Below are 17770 nucleotides of genomic sequence, written 5' to 3'. Positions count from 1 at the left end.
CTTTGGGCCCAGCAGCAGCAGGGCACACCCCGGTCAGCCCCCAGCCTTGGCTGTAGCCAACACCTACCGCCTCTGGGAAGGCTTCGACACAGGAGGGAGGGGAAGGACAACCAGCAACCTATAGATCAGGTTTGTGCAAGTTACAAGAGGGGCCTCCAGTCCCTAAAGCAGCGGCTGCCAACCTTTTTAAGTAGGAGATCACCGTTGGCATTTAAAAGCAACCCAGGATCTACTGTGTGCTGTCACCACCCCCCACCCAGCCGGTGAGTCTGTGGGGAGGGAAGGGGGTGCAGATCAAAGCAGAGGGAGAAAAAAGTATTTGGGGGCACATCCCCCCAGCAGGTAAGTCCCACCCAGCCAGGGCCCCACTCAACTTACCCCTGCTCCTGCCTCTGCAGCGCTGTCCCTCGCTGTCCCTCACCGCGGGGGCCTTGATCTAGCCCTCGCCGCTTTCCCCACAGACTGAGCTGCTGGGCCAGGGCGCACACGTGCATGCACACAGGGACTCAGCCGCCAACCCCAGCCTCAGGCTCCAAGAGGATCTGAGATCTACTGGTTGGTGACCACTGATCTACAGGGTTGGAACCACCGATAGAGCAAAGCACTAATGCAGATCTCTGAACCACTCCTACACCTGGTATGGAGCGAACATCAGATCTGTTCTGAATCACTTGGGTTCAGCTAGATTTTGCACTTTGTTCTAGAAACAGAAGGCAGAACCACAAAGTATAAGGCATTTCTTCATTGGAGAATTTCACCAGAAGCCAAAATAGTGAGGACACCTGCAGCAAAAGATTTTGCAAATCTCTTAAAAAAATTAGCTCATTGTTCTATTTTGAGTTAAAATAACTGCAATCTTGAAGTGCAATGTTAATTCTTCTAGCAAAATGTCTCCCCCCCCCCCAAAAAAAAGTCATTTGTGCTTAAAATCATGCTAAATTATCTCCATAACTTCTCCACATGTTTTGGGGGCTTTGTAATTAAAAAGCATTACCATTTTCCATTTTCTGTACTGATTTAAAAAGCAACTGACAATGGTCAGTACACATCTAAAAATTTCCTGCTACTAGAGGCAAGAGTACTCAGAGATTCTTGGAGGTGGATGTGGTAGACCCCAAATTTAAATGTTTTCAGACTAGTTAAACAACATCGTTAAATCCTGTTTTTAACAGCAATACAGAGTGATCTGTTGCCAGCAAGGTTTTAAGATTAACTGAAGTCGATGAAGTTGGTCAGACAAAGAACTACACAAAAATGCAGCCACAAGTTTTACTTCACCCTTCATTTTTCATTAGAAAAAAAGCAGCACTTTCACAACACACTGTGAGAATGTCATACACAGCAACAATATGTCCTGCTTGATAAAGAGCAGCGTTACAAATAGCAGTCAGAAAAGTACAGAAAAATGAGTTAACCCTTAGGATTTTCTTGATTCCTATCATCCCACTAAGGCAGTTCTTCCAATGCATTGTTTTAGTGAAGCAATAACCTTTTGTCAGGCTCTAGGCCTTGCTAGACTTAGATTTTAAAATTAAAAATGCTACATATAAAATGTATATGAGAAAATTGGCATTTTAACTAAAATCATTTGGAGAAAACCTTTACAGCACTCCGAATTATTCTTTTACTTCAGTAGAAGAAAAACCTCTGTTCATTTTTTCTTTTTTTTAATAAATTCTGATACTCAACTTTGGTTCTGTGAACTGGATTTTGTTTAGCTGAATCAGGAAGTCAAATGTGACCCTACAGTTTCACTGCTATTTGGAAAAGGACTACGGAGAATCTATTTTGACCCTTCATGTAGTGTCTGAAGGCACCTTTATGTTAGAGATAAGAACAGCTGCAAATCTGCTCTGTTTTAGGATTTAGGTGCCGCCATAAGGAACTCACATACTACCAAGCCAGTCCTCTACTGGACAGTTCAGGCATTCTCCATTTTCATGTAACACCCAATTTAGACAGGACAATTTAATTTACTTTGAGCAAGAATAGATTTTAAAAGTACAAAGTCTGTTTTCAATTGGCAGTAATCTCTTAAGTGACTATTATCCATAGTTTGCTTTTTCATTTGAATTTCTATTTAAAAAACAGACATATATTGTGTCTATACACAATTTGTAATCAGATAGGTCTTAGGGTAGTAATGGGAAGGAGAAGAGGGACTTCTGCTCATCTCCCACCACATGTTTTAGAAATTAAACAAAGAACTGTCCCCATTTTTTAAATATTTAAGTTCTGAATCATGCAAATATGATTAGCTCAGCTACAATTATCTAACATAACTGAAAGTGTGGTTAAATTGTATGAACATTAGAAGAGGTAGTGACTTTCGATTCTCACAGTGCTGAACTGACTTGTGGGCTAATATAAGACACACTGAAGCACCAGTGCACACTCCTTGTTTTCCTTTTTGGTATTCCAAGTCAACCACTACTTGCCTTGCCATCGGTAGCGGACATTTACCACTGCACTAACATTGTTAGAAGCAGTAAACTTTTGTTGGTTTTTTTTATAAACAACAGGTACACACACACACACACACACACACAGAGTGCTATTCATCATATATTAGTGGTGGATCTCCATCACTTGAAAAGGCAGAAAATTTCTTTCCATAGTTCTGGACATGATCTTCATTTATTTTTTCCAAAGCTTCAATCTAGAAAATAATAATAAAAAAGACCTTGAAGCTGTTTAAAAACATGCCTGTACATTTCAAGAAAAAAAAAAATGATAAAATGATCCTATAACAGTTGGAGCCAACCTTTCTGGCAGACACACCAAAGTCAGCCCTGCATTCTTCCCAAGTGCCACTCCGATTCCTGCCCTCTACCCAATTTTTTGCTCTGCTTCTGCTCCCTGTCTTATATTCCCTGCCCGATTTGTTGCTCTGCTATCTACCTTATCTGTAGCTGTACTGCCTATCCCCTCCTCCACCTGCTGTATAGCACATACAGAGGCTGCCTGTGCCACTTGTGTCATAGGCTCACCACCCATGCTATAACACACCAGTGCAGCTCATTTACCCAAAGAACGTGGTCTGCCAATGAGTAAAAGAAAAATTCTAGAATGGCCTTAAAAAAAGTTGATCCACTCCTGGTAAGAATATTACTGGAAAAGGCAGAATAGAAAAGTAGTCAAATGCTTGAATGTGACTATGTATCCAATTTTAGTCTACAGACTATGAAGTGTCCATGTAGCACTTCTTTCTGTGATATTCAAAGGAGAGACGGATAAAAAGAAATAGAAAACAATCCAAGCAGCTAGCAAGGGTTGGTTTTTAGAAAATGCTTTTAAAGTAGCAGGAATTATAAAGATTAGAGACTGGCTACCCCAATTTGATTTACATGGCAGTGAAATGACAAATCAGTGTCAACATAATTTGGCACAAGAAGTAGAGATAGATGCACAGAACAAAAGTATTCAGAAAATATTTTGCAGGAGAATGTCCCAGGGGACTGTTCCAGCCTTACAACTCAGTTAGGCATGAATGCTTCTGTCAGCATTATAGTGGAGATAAACCAACTTGTGAAGTTCTAGGGAACCTATGGCTATTCTACATTGCGTCTCATTTTTATTTTTCTTTGCCTCAAGGCATCTTCATTACAGCCAGCCCAGTGTCTAAAACAGATCTAAAATATCCATCCTGAGCATGCTTCTGCATTATAAGAAAAATCTGTGTTATACTTTATCTGTGTGGTTTGCAACTCACTTTATTCACAGAAGGCTGCTGATAAAGGATGAGTCACACAGCTGTTTACTGTAGCTTTTACTTCAAAGGGCACTGCTTCTCTGATCAGCTGGAGCACAGCCATTGTCCAATGTAGCTGATCAAAGTGGTGCTTTCTGAAGTAAGTGCCAAAGCAAATATCACTGGTACTAGTACACGGATGGGCAATTACTTTGGGCAGAGAGCTGCTTACTGAGTTTTGGCAAGCCATCGAGGGCTGCATGACAGGCAAACAGGGGGAAATTAATACTAATTTTCTAAATTTAAGGGCCCCGCAGGCCAGATAGAATGGCCTGGCTGGCCACATCTGTCCCGTGGGCCGCATTTTGCCCACCCCTGTACTAGTAGGATAGGGTACCATAGGAGAGAATATGAGCCTATATATAAGGCCACAAGACAACACTGCATTGATTTACTGTCCTTAAAAAGTGCCCTTTTAACTAGTACATGAGGAATAAGTTTGACACCACTTTAGCATGAAATGTGGGATTGTTTGTAGACAGTTTAAGGTAACTGATGACATCTGGACACATTTAAAAAGGAGTTATATCATGTCCAAGATTTAACACCCTCCCCCAAACCATGAAACTAAATTTAGATGCATAAATTCAGGCTGTCCTAGAAAGTGAAAGTCCTAGTTTGTAAGCTTGAAAAGCAGTAAATTTGAGCTGAAACAAACACACTATGGTGACTGAAAACAGAACAAAACAAACACACACACACACAGTAGGAAGTTTGCAGGTGAAGCAGATTTGGGCAGCTTCCTTTTCTGAGAGAGAAACAGTATTAACCCTCAATGTCAGTGTTTTAGGGAACACTGGATTTCTTTAGTTCAAACTTAACAAAAATAAAGCTCTTAACATACTACCACTAAAGTTTGCCAATTTCAGCTTTTATTGCTACTAAGTAAAATTCAAAGTTTGAGAAATGTGCAATAGCTATAATTTCAACAATTAACATGATTAGTGATTATAAATACAAATAAGAATCCAGAAAGTTTAAGCCATGACTGGTTGGCTGCTAGACAGGTGAATGAAACTACTGCCAGACCAAAAAATAAAAAAATAAAAAAAAATTGTACCTCAGCTAGGAAGTCCGCTTCGTTGTCGGCTGTAATATTTAAACCTGAGACAGCATTGAAAAGCTCCCGTTCATTAAGTGCTTCTGAAACACCTCCTTTCTGGAAGAACTATTTTTAAAAAACAAAAGAGTGACAGATAAATTAAACAGAATCTATTATTACACACAACACAACATCCCTGGCTCTCATAAGCTATTATCACCAATGAGAAATGGGAGTGTCATTTTGGTTCCTTCAGAAGTGGGCTCACTTCAGTTTTAAAGGCATTGTTTTTTATTCTTCTCCAATAGTCCCAAATCAGCCCAAGACAGTCTTCTCTTCTGTTAACACACCACTCAACTTTTATAAAATGTGTACTATTTCTTACAGTAAGCAATCATTATTTTGGGGGGGTAAGGGGCAGGGGAACCCTTAAAACATGAATGTGACTTTTTTTTTTTTAAACTTCGTATATCAAACTTTGATGCTAGTATTTTCTCCTAGTAACCTTTCAAATGGATCTCTGTGTGGGGAAAAGATGGGGGTGGGATTGCAGAGATCAGGTAACAAGTACTACCTGAGAAACATTCCTGCAGTCTCTGAACAAGAAGTCAAGTCCATGAGGATGCGTTGGCTCCACAGATTGACTTACATCAATTAACCAGACCTAGGAACAGAGAAAACAGACAGGTTCTTTTGATGCACATAAACATTTCACATTATATGCAAACTCTCCTGTTGCAGTAAGAATATACTCACCTTGCCATCATGCCATAGCATGTTGTATTCACTCAGGTCAGCATGGACCAGATTACACTCTTTATACAACTGCTGCATCATCTACAATATGTCAGACAGATATATCAATTAGATGCAGAATATTGATACAAGCAAGTTAAAATCAGCCTAAAACCAGGGCAAAGCAGGTTTTTAATTCACATTTGAAGTCTACCTGCAGTCAAATGAATATGAGGAACTTTACACAAAATAGACTAAAGTCAGTCATAATAAAGAAGCATTTAACTCTAGTGAGCTTATCTAAAAACTCTGCCAACCAGTCCAACTGCATTAGTTAGATAGCAGCAGAGGGTTTTCCAAATACACACTTCTAGCACATAAGAGGTCTCACAGAAGAGTTTTCGGCCAGTCTATGTGATAATATAATGAAGTTACCAAAATAAGCTAAATCAAGCTTCAGAAGGTTTCAGAACACTGAAAGGTAGTAAACCCCAGATTCAACCTTAAGTTACTCATTCATTTGCATAATGTTGAGTTCCTTAGAGGAGGATGCCATCCTTGTTGTATGTACTGAAAAGTACCCAATATAGTCAGTTAAAATGCCAATGTTGTTGCTCTGCAAGTCTCAAGGGAATCCTGAGTTTAATGTTAATCTTTTTATGATTTTTCTACGTTCATATAATAAACCATAAGGGCACATACATAGAGCCAGTCAGATCAAATGCACTGGTTGGGGATAACCAGTTTGATATTTTCAGGTGCAAATTGAAGGTGATGATTCTTAAGCACTCATATTAATGGATATAACAAGACTGGTTGAGGCAAAAAGTAATTTCAAAGGGCTTCAGAGATTTTTGGATATTTTGATTTTTTTTCTTAAAACCAAAATGACATTTAACCCACCTTCGTTACTTTCATCCCTCTTCCCATCCCAAATTAAATGCTATACTACAGCTTAACATAGTATTTTATGCAGCACCAGGAAAAATTCAGTGGAGACTCTTGATGCATCTCTCAGTACTTGGACTGCTGGCCTGGAAGATCTCTTTTCTAAGAACCAGTATGCTACCATTTAGTCTAAATTATTCCCCTGAAAGAAAACTCTTGCCAAAATTGAAAAGGTACACATTGACATCTTACATTAAGAATTTGATAGTAAGCCTTTTTCATGTCTTCACTACCGAGTTTTACTTCTTTCAGTTTAGGAGCTGGGACTTGATCACAGCCAATGAAAGACATGACCAAGACGTGTTTCTTAAGAATAACCACCTGGGGACAAGGGATTCCTGCATTTTGCATTCTGTAGAGCAGAAAAAATATGGATTATAATTACTAACTACAAATCATACTTGCCAAAAAATACTAATAATTAGCCCCTTGACCTCTTGAGTTATCAACACTTGTATTCATTAGACTTCTTTTTAATCTACTTACAGTATTTACTCATATCTAAGACTTTTTTCTCCCCAATCAGCATGTGGGGGACAGCCTATCATCTTATATTTGCATACAAAGCAGACGCAGGGGCAGGCAGCTGCTGCCACTCTAACTCTGGTTCACTTCCTTATGCTGTGCTCTGGGAGGGAACACAGCCCAAGCAGTGTCTGAAAGTAAGTGGGAAGGGGAAGAGGCAGAGACTGGGGAGCTGGGGAAACAAGTAGAGAGCAAGGGGGCCACCTGACCCCGCCCCAGCCACTGCTTTTCCTTCTGTAGCAGTGGGTCGGGGAAGACAGGACAAGACAAATTTAAAGACTACCCTCCAAAAATTAGATTCTATACCTGGAAAGTTATCATAAAAAAAATATTACATGTTCCATATATAGAATCTAAATAATGGGGGGGGGTTTGGTCTTAAATTCAGGGTCAACTTAGATTCAAGTAAATATGGTATCCAGTTTAGACCAGGTTGCAGAGCACTGCATTAAGGACTGAGGGGATGAGCACTTTTCAAATCTCAAACTTTAGGAATTAAATATAATAAGATGCAAGATATAAACAAACAAATTAAGACGAGGGTATCAAAGTATAGGGCAGGGAATTTAGGAGCAGGGCCTGCTGCAGAATCAGAGGTTGCTGGACATGGGCATTGGCACAGGAAGGCAAGTGAGAGCTGTGCTGACATGGCTCTGATCACCTCATAGCTGTTGGAATGGGGGAAGAGAATGCCACCCACTAAGAAGCCCTGCCACCACAGCCTGACAAGCAACTGCTTGCTTCACTGCTGCCATCACCATCAGCTACACCACTGCTGCAGCCAATGGCTCATGAGGAGACCTGCAGTCTGGATCCAGCCCAGGACAAGTTTGACAGCCCTGCATTAAGGGATCCAAATCTAAAACACACTTCCACAGTGATCAAACGTAAGTTCTGTAAAAGGAAAAAAAAAAATGAACAGCATATAGTTAACTACCATTTTTATACCTTGTTAGATTGTGCATTTCTTTTTCTGCCCACATTCGGATAATCTTCCGTGGATTCAATTTACTGAAGCGGTCTTTAAACCTGTAGTCATCTTTAATGTATTTGTCACGATTCTTGAATTCATTAAGGGTTGTTTTAAACACCTTAATGGCACACTCTGGAGGTATAACTTTAGCATCTTCACCTACACTTCTGATTAATAGAAAAAGTAAGCGTTAAACATTTAACCTCTCTCTTTGTTTTTGAGCACAAACAATTTAGTGGTCTTTCAGTGTTGCCCTGTAATGTTTTACAAAGAGGATGGAGGAACAAGATTTTTTTCCATACAATTAAGTTGTTTTTAGCTTGTAAAACTGTTATAGTTATGTCCTATTAAAAATCTCTCAGGTTAAGCTTTAATAAAGCTGGGTCCTTAGATATTTAGTCTTTGGGAATGCAATAACTACAGTGCATTGCAACCTAAACCCACTTGTTAAGAACTTCTAGATTAAAAAAAGAGAGAAAAATTTAAGCATTAATCTTTTTGTTAAATGCAACCCCTGAGTAAGGTTGGACCCCTCTGGATAAGAGCTTTGTTCATTATAGTCCACTTCCCCACCTTGGATTTTTCTTGGAGTGAATTTAGCAGAAAGAGGTTATTGTTTTAACATGCTGTTGACATTATGATAAACATGGAACTGTTCTGTAATACTGTTTATTCATAAACCAGTATATTAGGATGAAGATTAATTACCTCCACTGGATTTAGCTGAGAGAAAAAATGGCGCAAGACACTTTGCACAAGGTGGTGCCTTCTAATTCTGTGTTCCTAAATATATTTTTAGCTTCCAATTCTTTGTTGATAAGAATCCCAAATTAACCATTCCAGTATTTTGCCCTGAACTGATGTCTATAGTTTCAGGGTGTATACTGATATTTACAGAGACATCTGATATTTGTATCAGTTTTCCCATCCATTTAAGCTTCCCTTATTTCCCAGTATTTGTTAATTAACACTGAAATGACTTAGAATGATCCTCAGCTAACTTTTTGAAGACTCTTGGGTGAAGTGATTCAGAACTACTAGGAATAAAGCCATTAGTTTAAACGGATGCTGTTTCATAGCCACCTCTGTTATTCCTGGTAACCTCTCTCTAGTGATATTATAAAAGATATATGCTGATACTTTATCCTAAATACAGAAAAGGAAAATGTATTGAACATTTCTGCATCTATAGACACAGGTATGACTCAGACTCTTTTTGCTTCTAATATGTTTAAAAATATGTGTCTTAACCTTAATATTTAATTAGCAATTTTAGCATCCCCTAAAAGTTTGCTACTTTTTTTTAAGCTTCTGTTCATTACCAGTACTGCCTTTTTCCTTCCCATATCCTTAACGTTTTATTTTTAATTCCTGTACTCATGTCTCTTTTTTACCACTTTTGTACAATTTAACTTTTTCATGTTTGTAAAATCATTGGGATTTCTTCAGTGATGCATTGCAGACAAGTTCCATTAATTGTGTCAAGATAAACCATGTTTCCAGATAGTTAAGCTTTTAATAATTTAGAAGATTGCTGCCAGATCCAGTTCACACAAAATAAATATAAAGCAGATCATGTTCACTGGTACTTAGGCAGCCACAAATTTTTAGGCCAGCAACTAACTCTTTCTTGGCGTAAAGATATTTAGCTACTAAAATACTCAAGACCATTTAGCCCCCAAGGCCAGATGTAATACTATTCCCTTTTTTTTCTTTAAAAAGGGAAAAAAAAAAAAAGTTTTGGTATTGGCTTCATGAGATCCTCATGAGGACATTTGCTGGGTATTTTTTTTTTTTTTTAAAGCAAAGGTACTATTTGGCTTTTGCAATGAATCCTCATTTCTGTATACCTCTTAACTGCAAGAGAATATGTAAACAAAAAATTAGAGACACAGAAAGACCCCCTCCTAGTTCGCTCAAATATTTGTATAGCTTTCAGCTACCTTTTATAACATCCAACCACTAAGGTTAGTGTCAATGACAGATTATATACTTACTTTCCTCCATATGCATGGAAAACAACAGACTCTTTTCCTGTGCTAATACAGCCAGTGATGGTCTCTAGCATCCCAGAGTTGACCATCTTGTACAGAAGTAAACGCGTTTTAGGATCTACTGCTTTCTCCTACAGAGAAAGGAAGAAACAAAGTAAACACGTGACTGGTCTACCTATATTCATTCAAGGCCACAGCACTATTCTCAATATCAGATCTCAAGTACTCTTATCTTACCATTTGAATTAGGTGGCAAAAAATGAGTAAATCTAGAGAAAATTGCTGCATACAACTCCTTCCCCCCAAAAGGCTTTTTTATATAAATGATTAAATTGTACATAGTATAGATAAAGCAATGCAAGGCCAATGCCTTATCTAGATTACTTACAATAAGAAGCACTTTTGTTGTTTCAGTTAGTGCTATACAGAAAGTAACTCACAAAAGCTAAGGTATTTGCAAATGGTAACACTTTTACAGATTGATAACAATGACATTGAGAAAGACAACTACTGTTGACTTACTGTTGTTTAATTAAGTGGCAGTGTCAAGAAGAATACAAAATTTTAGGGTAACTCATCCTTCAAGCTTAAAATAAACTGCTTCATTCGTATATGAAAAAAATGGCTTCTCAAGCTACCAGTGAAGATTACTATTTAAACTCCCATATTTCTGAAGCCTTGCTAAGAATATATTGATTTGAAACTGTATACTTCAAGCACCTAGGATTAATCTCAAATTTTCAGGCAATTTTCATATATACATTCAACTTTAAGCTTTAGGGTATTAAAAACTCAGATAACACAGGAAGTGACATGAAAACTTGGATAATTCACATTTTTGGAAAGGTCTGCATGTTATACCCACTATATTGCCATATCTAAGTACATTTTGCAACTTAGACAAAAACAAACAGGTATTCATAGATGCATTTATACAACTCTCTTCAGCAATCCACGTGTCAAGTATTGCTGACTTGGTTAGTGAGGATGCTTTAAAGCTTATCAAAATGGCATGCCAGACAAAATGGAAGCTTTGTGTTTAAAAAGGAAATTTATAATCAAAACATACAGCAGTAGAGTGCTCCTTCTTCTCATGGACTCTTGCACTTCGACGTTCCTCAGAGTAAGCATGTTGCTTTAAAGCATTAAAGACTTGATTGGATAGTTTCAAGTCCATTCCAATTCCATCTCCAACTTGGAATTCTGGTGCAAACTGTAGGACAGACGTTATCAAAAGTTTTTAGAAATTATTACACTTGGAAAGTGACAGAAAGATACAGCAAGCACACAAACTTTTAAACCAAGTATTCAAGAACTCTGCACTCTAAGGGAAAGCTTTTGTAGCACCTTAGCACTAGAACTGGAAAAAAATAGTTGCAGTCATGACCTATGCAATAGCAGCAATTAATTTAATATGAGAGCTCAGACTGCTCTCACCCACACTAGATTGAACATCACTTAATCTAATAAAAAGAGCCATAGCACATACTGCCTTATTATTAGTGTTTTTAGTACAACTACATTAACTGAAGATTTCAAGTTTTTATTGCTATGGATATGTTAACAGACTGCTTAGTTTCAGGCAGTGTTCTGCCATTAGAAATAACTTGTTTGGTCAGACAGGCAAACTGAACATTAAGTTATTTAGAGTACTGCATTCAGTTTTTGGCCCCCCACTACAGAAAGTATGTGGGCAGAGTCCAGCTGAGAACAACAAAAATGGTTAGGGGTCTGGGGCACATGACTTATGAGAAGAGGCTGAGGGAACTGTGCTTACTGGGCATTTTAACATGCGCTCCGCAGGTGGGAGCTTTGATTAGAGCGGCTCTAGTTACAGCATGCTGGAGCAGCCTCCTGGCTCGTGTACAGGGACCCATTTAGTCTGAAGAAAAGAAGACAGAGGGGATTTAATAGCAGCCTTCAACTACCTGAAGAGTGCTTACAAAGAAGATGGAGCTAAACTATTCTCAGTGGTGGCAGATGACAACAAAGAGCAATAGTCTCAAGTTGCAGGAACAGGGTGGGGGGCAGTTACATGTGCCATTAAGGCACAGCAATAAATTGTGGAGCTTAGTGCTCCACAGTTTATTATTCCCAGGAAATTCCCTGGCACACCATCTACACATGTGCCCAGACTGCAGCACATTGAGCTGGGTCACAGCAGCCCTGGATGGCAAGGGTCCTGGCACGGAATGCTCAAGTTTTCACTTACATTTTCCATTCGAGCAGTATTTTTCCTCCCACATACCACCTCATCATGTTTGGTAGTAATGTCCTTTCCTTTCCCAATAAAGCCCTTTTTTGGAGTGGTGGTTGGTTTGTCTGTCAACAGATAATGTTTAAAAAAAAAAACTCTCTAGATGAACAAATATTTATATGTTTATAAAGGCTCATGATGCCTACAATAACTTGACTATATTCCCTTGTTTTTTCTTACCGAAAACAAAGGGCACATAATTAATATTAGCATAATTAATATTATGCTAATATTAGCTTCTATCTTTGCATATTATATTCCTATCCAACTCTTTGTTCAGTTTCATTTACTATGTTTTGAATTATATCAGCATCTGGCACTCCTTGGGAAATCATAAAACAGTAAATGTTACATGGAAGCTCTTCCACACTTCGGAAGGAGCAGATGATAAGCAAACACTGTCCAGATAGACCCTCAAATATAGTGTTATTAAAACCAACACAGAGATTCTATAGCACAAGAGACACCCCCCCCAATAGTGTGCACTGGCTATGAATCAAAAGTAAATTAATTTAGATAGACCAGTTTTAAAATGTCCTTCTTAAAATGGCTAAGGCTGTGATGACAGAAACCAGAGCCTGGAGGGAGACTCCCAAATCCTTCACAAGTAACTAGCACTATATTAAAAAAAAAGCCACATGTCCATGACTCAGGGAACCTAATTAAAGGCTTTTGTTTTTTCAGGATTTTGGCCAGTCACAGGCAATTTTGCATATATAGTAATTTTGAACAGTACCTGCTCGATAGGGATCATGACGGGTATCCTGCCAGTCGACCTCATCTTCCGAGCTGTCACTGTCTTCAAAAGGATGTACCTTTCGGTAGTTCTCAAATGATATAGAGACTTGAGAAACAAAAGTTAGAAAGTTTGTGACTGACATGATCACATCCTCACTGCCTTCGTCAACTCAAGTGCAATAAAGTAAGTTTACTGGCTTTTCTAAAAAAAGCCATCTGGTTTGACAGTACCTTTACTATCTCCATTGAACTTTTTTTCTTCACGCCGGAGCTGTGCATCATACTCTCGGTCAAACTCCATCTGCAGCATCTGAGCTAGCATTAGGTCACTGGAAGTGTCAGCATTTTCTCCTGTAATAAATGGTCCCTCAGCAGCACTAAATACAATTAAAAAGACAGAACAATCACAAGGTTTAATATAACTAGATAACTATTTTACATCCGATTGCTAAACTCCAGATAAAGAAGTGAACAGAACTGCATAGAAACAGATTGATTTAAAGGCCAAAAAAAAGACTGTACCATAGTTACGCATGAAAAAAGAGGTCGATTTTGGTTTTCACTGTTTACAGGTCCTTCTAGCAAAGTTATCTCAGCTTCATTTGTGTTTTTTGTTTTTTTTTTTAAATATTACATTCTGATTTTTAGAAGAAAGAATTGCAGCCAGGCAAACAGTGCTTTATTACTCTGTTTCAGAAGATGAACCAGAAATGGGTCTCCTCTCTGATGCAGAATATTTTTTGTGTATTTGTAAAGCAGTTAGCATCGTGGGGGTGGTGAATGGTCTATGACTAGGACTCTTAGTCACTACAGCAACACAAATATTAAAAACAGTGTTTCAGTTTGGGAATATTTCAGTATATTAAAAGACTTCTCATTGATCCTCTTTAGCAACACTCCTCAAAAGACACTTCACAGGCTTTCAATATTCTAAAGAACCCTTTCTAAAACTCCATGAGAAAGTCAAGAAAGCAGCAATGGTGAGTTTGGGGGCAAATCTATTAGGTACGTGAGATCTCCCTGATGAACTGATCCTCACAATTTATATGCTAGAGAAAAGAGCTAGCACACACAAACCAAGAAAAGGGGACAAAAAGGGAAAGTGTTCACTATGGTGCTGTAATCACACACACACAAACTCCACCTTGACATTACACATCAGAAATAAACGACGACCCAACAATCATCAAGTTTTCTAATTCAAGATTTAAGTTTAAAAGGTGTTTCACTTACGTAACAACTTCAGGAAAAGCAGCACTTTCTTCTTCCAACTGCAGTTCTTTTGCTAACTGTTCACTCATTACATCAGCAAGGGAACAGGATATTACTGTAGTTTTGGGGGTTCCCCATGGACACTGCAAAGAAACAATTTGTGGAACTCAGCAACAAGATAATCAGTGGGCATGTCTACATGTGCATTAATGCACTTTTCCTAATGTCTATTACATTTAGTACTTCCAATATGAGGTACTAAATAAATGTGCATTAGGTTGCATTAATGCGCAGTAGCAAAAGTGCAGGTTTTTTGGGTGACAATGCGAAGTAGCCTATTGTACTGCACATTAGCGTATTAGCATGGTTTCTGACGCACTGCTTTAATGCACAATAAAACAGGCACATATATAGACACGCCCAGTGCAACTAAGATACTTGCATGTTTAGTGCAAAGTGGTGCTACCTTACTGTTCCTTTCTTCCAAAACCAGATTCACAAATATTTTTAAACTAAATTATGGAAGCACTCCTTAAAGTTGCCCATTAACAACTCAATTGATTCAGACAACCAGGAGAAATATTACATTTTCTATAGACACCTAGAAATGTGACAGTTTTTATATACTATGTGGCATAGTATATAAAAACTTGTAATTTGGGCGAGTTCAGCCTGTTCAGCCTCCACAAGACCACCTGTTCAGCCTCCACAAGAGAAGGCTGAGGGGGGATCTAGTAGCCTGGTACAGACTAGTCAGAGGGGACCAGCAGGCATTGGGGGAGTCCCCGTTCCCCTGAGCACTACCAGAAGTGACTAGAAATAATGGTCACAAGCTGGCAGAGGGTAGATTCAGATTGGACATCAGGAGGCGCTACTTCAGTCAGGGCGGCTAGGATCTGGAACCAACTTCCAAGCGAAGTGGTGCTGGCTCCTACCCTGGGGGTCTTTAAGAAAAGGTTAGACAAACACCTTGCTGGGGTCGTTTGACCCCAGTACTTTTTCTTGCCATGGCAGGGGGTCGGACTTGATGATCTACTCAGGTTCCTTCCGACCCTACCAACTATGAAACTATGAGTTACAGACATGTGAAAGCACTCTATTCGGTTCAGGCTGACCATACTTCAAACCTAATTTAAACAACATTTGCCTCCAAGAGTTTGGAAAAAAAAGAGAGAGGTTTGTTTAATCACTTGACTTATGAAGGTCAATTCTCTTTATAAACAGGCAAGACAAACAAATATGTACCAGAGCAGCTAAGTGTCCTTTTGCAATTAGGCCTATGCCTGCCTGAAAGATAATGTCCAAACATTAAAAATGAAGTTAGGAACATATCTGAATAGCTTCATGGACTTAATTAGCAATTTATGCATTTAAGTTTATAAATGCATTAAGGGCCAAATCCTACATATGCATCCCTGAAAAGAGAACCCTGAAACTGTGTGCGTTCTGACTGAACTCAAACAGAATCTTTTAGGGGTGTACTGATAGAGATTTTGGGGGCTGATACCAAAAGCTGATTTTTAAGGAGGCGTATCAGCCAATACCAATCCAATTTCCGATACAGCTGCGTCCAGCTAATAAGTCTGTTGTGGTGGATGGGGGAAGAGGGGTAGGGGGCAGATCAATACCCCCTGTGGTGAAGGAGGGAGTGGGACAGGGGCTGGGACAGGTGCCGCCCAGTCAGGGGAGGGCAGGGCAGGGGATGGAGCCGCAGCTCATCCAGGAGGGTGCAGGGCAGCAGCTCCCACCACTGCATGCACCCCAGGAAGGCACAGGGGGAGGGGGGTACATGTGCCCCAGATCTGCGGGGGGAGGGGGAACCCTGCAGCCGTAGGCTGGGGCTGGGCTGGCGTCAGGCTCTTTCCAGCACATGGGTGCCGCGCTTGGGGTGGGCGGCACTGGGAGGCCAAATTATTGGCCACATCGGTCCAATTTCCAATACAATCAATTTCTTTATATCGGTGTCGATCTGATATCGGGCTGATGTATCAGTGTACCTGTAGAATCTTTCAGTGTAAATCCAATTTCAGGATAACCAGCCCTAACTTTCAGCCATGCTTACTTACCCCAAGATAAATTGCGCGTCTTCACTTTGTTTTCTAGAATTGCAATTTATCTGTTCTGTCAACTAGAAACAAATCTGAAACCACATATCAACTTTTGCTTCTCAATAGCACAATAATATTTCAATATCTTGATAAGGTTCCTGCTGCACTGAGCACCCTATGTATCAAAATTACAGTCTTAAAAATATAACTGAAAAAAAAAACCAAACCATGTCAGATAACTAATCTCATATAAAGATCTAATTTGTAAGAATCCACCAGCACATCGAGAGGACTCGGCAGATACTGCAGACCGCACCACAGTGAGAACCAGGGAGCACAGCTGTTCTTTTCGATACCCTTTAAACATAACTGAGAGGGAAAGCCACTCACTCTCTCAGATGTCAAGACCACACCCTCACTGACACAGGCAGGAAGTGTCAGGGACTGAGTCACGGGCAAGTCACAACTCTACCCGGATTTCTTTGCTAAAGCCTATAAAGATGATACTTACATCAAACACTCAAAACAGAAGACAAATCTTTTGTTTTGAAATCCTCCAATAACAAAAAAATAAAACAAGCAACAGCCAACCCCCCAGATAAGGGAGCTTGTGGAGCCAAGGTCTGATCCAGAGTGCTTGGTTGGGCTCTGCTGGTAACGCCCGCAGGACTTGCACACAGCTCTGGCTGCAACGGAGCAGATTCACTTATCAGGCTCCCACAGCAACTCGCTCCAGGCAGACGGGTGGGCAAAACACGGCCCACGGCCTGGATCTGGCCTGCCAACCCCGCGACAGCTCACCAGGCCTCCCTCTGCGGCCCGCGGGCCCAAACAAGAGCCCAGCCCGGCGCACCCGCTCCAGCCGGGGCCTTTCGGAACTCATTTTCCCCCCTTCGGTTGAAAAGACTCGGCCCAGCCCTCCCCCTGCTCCCGCCAGCGAGCCCACACTCCACCCGCGGGGCGCTGCTCCGCCGAGGCCTCCCCCTCACCTTGCTCTGCCAGGCGGGGCCCGGGCGGGCCTCGGGGGCGGCGGCGGCGGCGACTCCGACCGGGTCCATCTGCGCATCAAGGGCCGGCGGCGGAGTGGCGGCAGCTGTAGGCAATGCGGCGGCGGCGAGACGCTTCAAGCCGACGAATAACTTCTTCCTCCTTCTCCCTCCAGTTCCTTCACTGTGACCTTTCACTCGCGCTTCCCATTGGTCCAGGAGATACTTCCGGCAGGCAGGCGCGACCACTTCCGGCAACGTCATGACACCTCTGCGGCGCTCCCCTGCCTCTGACGTGAGTTCGCCGCCGGGGGCGCTCCCGGGGCCTCCCCCGGCCCGCCCTGAAGGGAAGTCCCCGGCCGGCCTGCGGTGGGCTCTTGGCGGCTGCGGGACTGTGTTGTCCGGCGTCCGATAATGATTGTATTTGTCCAATATTTGAACCCCTGTATGAGGTACAATCAATAATACAAGTGTTCAAGATGGGCGTAATTTTTGAGGCAGATAATTGATGCAGCATATGCAAAACCCAAGGCAGCTTCAGGGAGTCTTAACCAACTTTTC

General features: G+C 40.6%; 1 protein-coding gene across 1 annotated transcript; it reads right to left on the bottom strand.

The window, feature by feature from the left end:
• Window positions 1-1236: 1236 nt before the first annotated feature.
• RIOK3 (RIO kinase 3) lies at window positions 1237-17488 on the bottom strand. The gene is made up of 13 exons (XM_006038075.3): window positions 17213-17488; window positions 14197-14318; window positions 13195-13340; window positions 12962-13069; window positions 12181-12290; window positions 11038-11181; window positions 9972-10099; window positions 7950-8141; window positions 6669-6828; window positions 5550-5630; window positions 5368-5457; window positions 4812-4919; window positions 1237-2659 (listed from the first exon to the last, which is right to left on the bottom strand). Exons 1-13 carry the CDS (start codon window positions 17471-17473, stop codon window positions 2555-2557), a joined length of 1755 nt encoding a protein of 584 aa, XP_006038137.1. The 5' UTR covers window positions 17474-17488; the 3' UTR covers window positions 1237-2554.
• Window positions 17489-17770: the final 282 nt, after the last annotated feature.

Source organism: Alligator sinensis, unplaced genomic scaffold, assembly GCF_000455745.1.
Source record: "Alligator sinensis unplaced genomic scaffold, ASM45574v1 scaffold1543_1, whole genome shotgun sequence".
In the NCBI taxonomy this organism is placed as follows: Eukaryota; Metazoa; Chordata; order Crocodylia; family Alligatoridae; genus Alligator; species Alligator sinensis.
The sequence above is the reverse complement of the archived record's forward strand: the minus strand, read 5'-3'. Positions and strand labels throughout refer to the sequence as shown.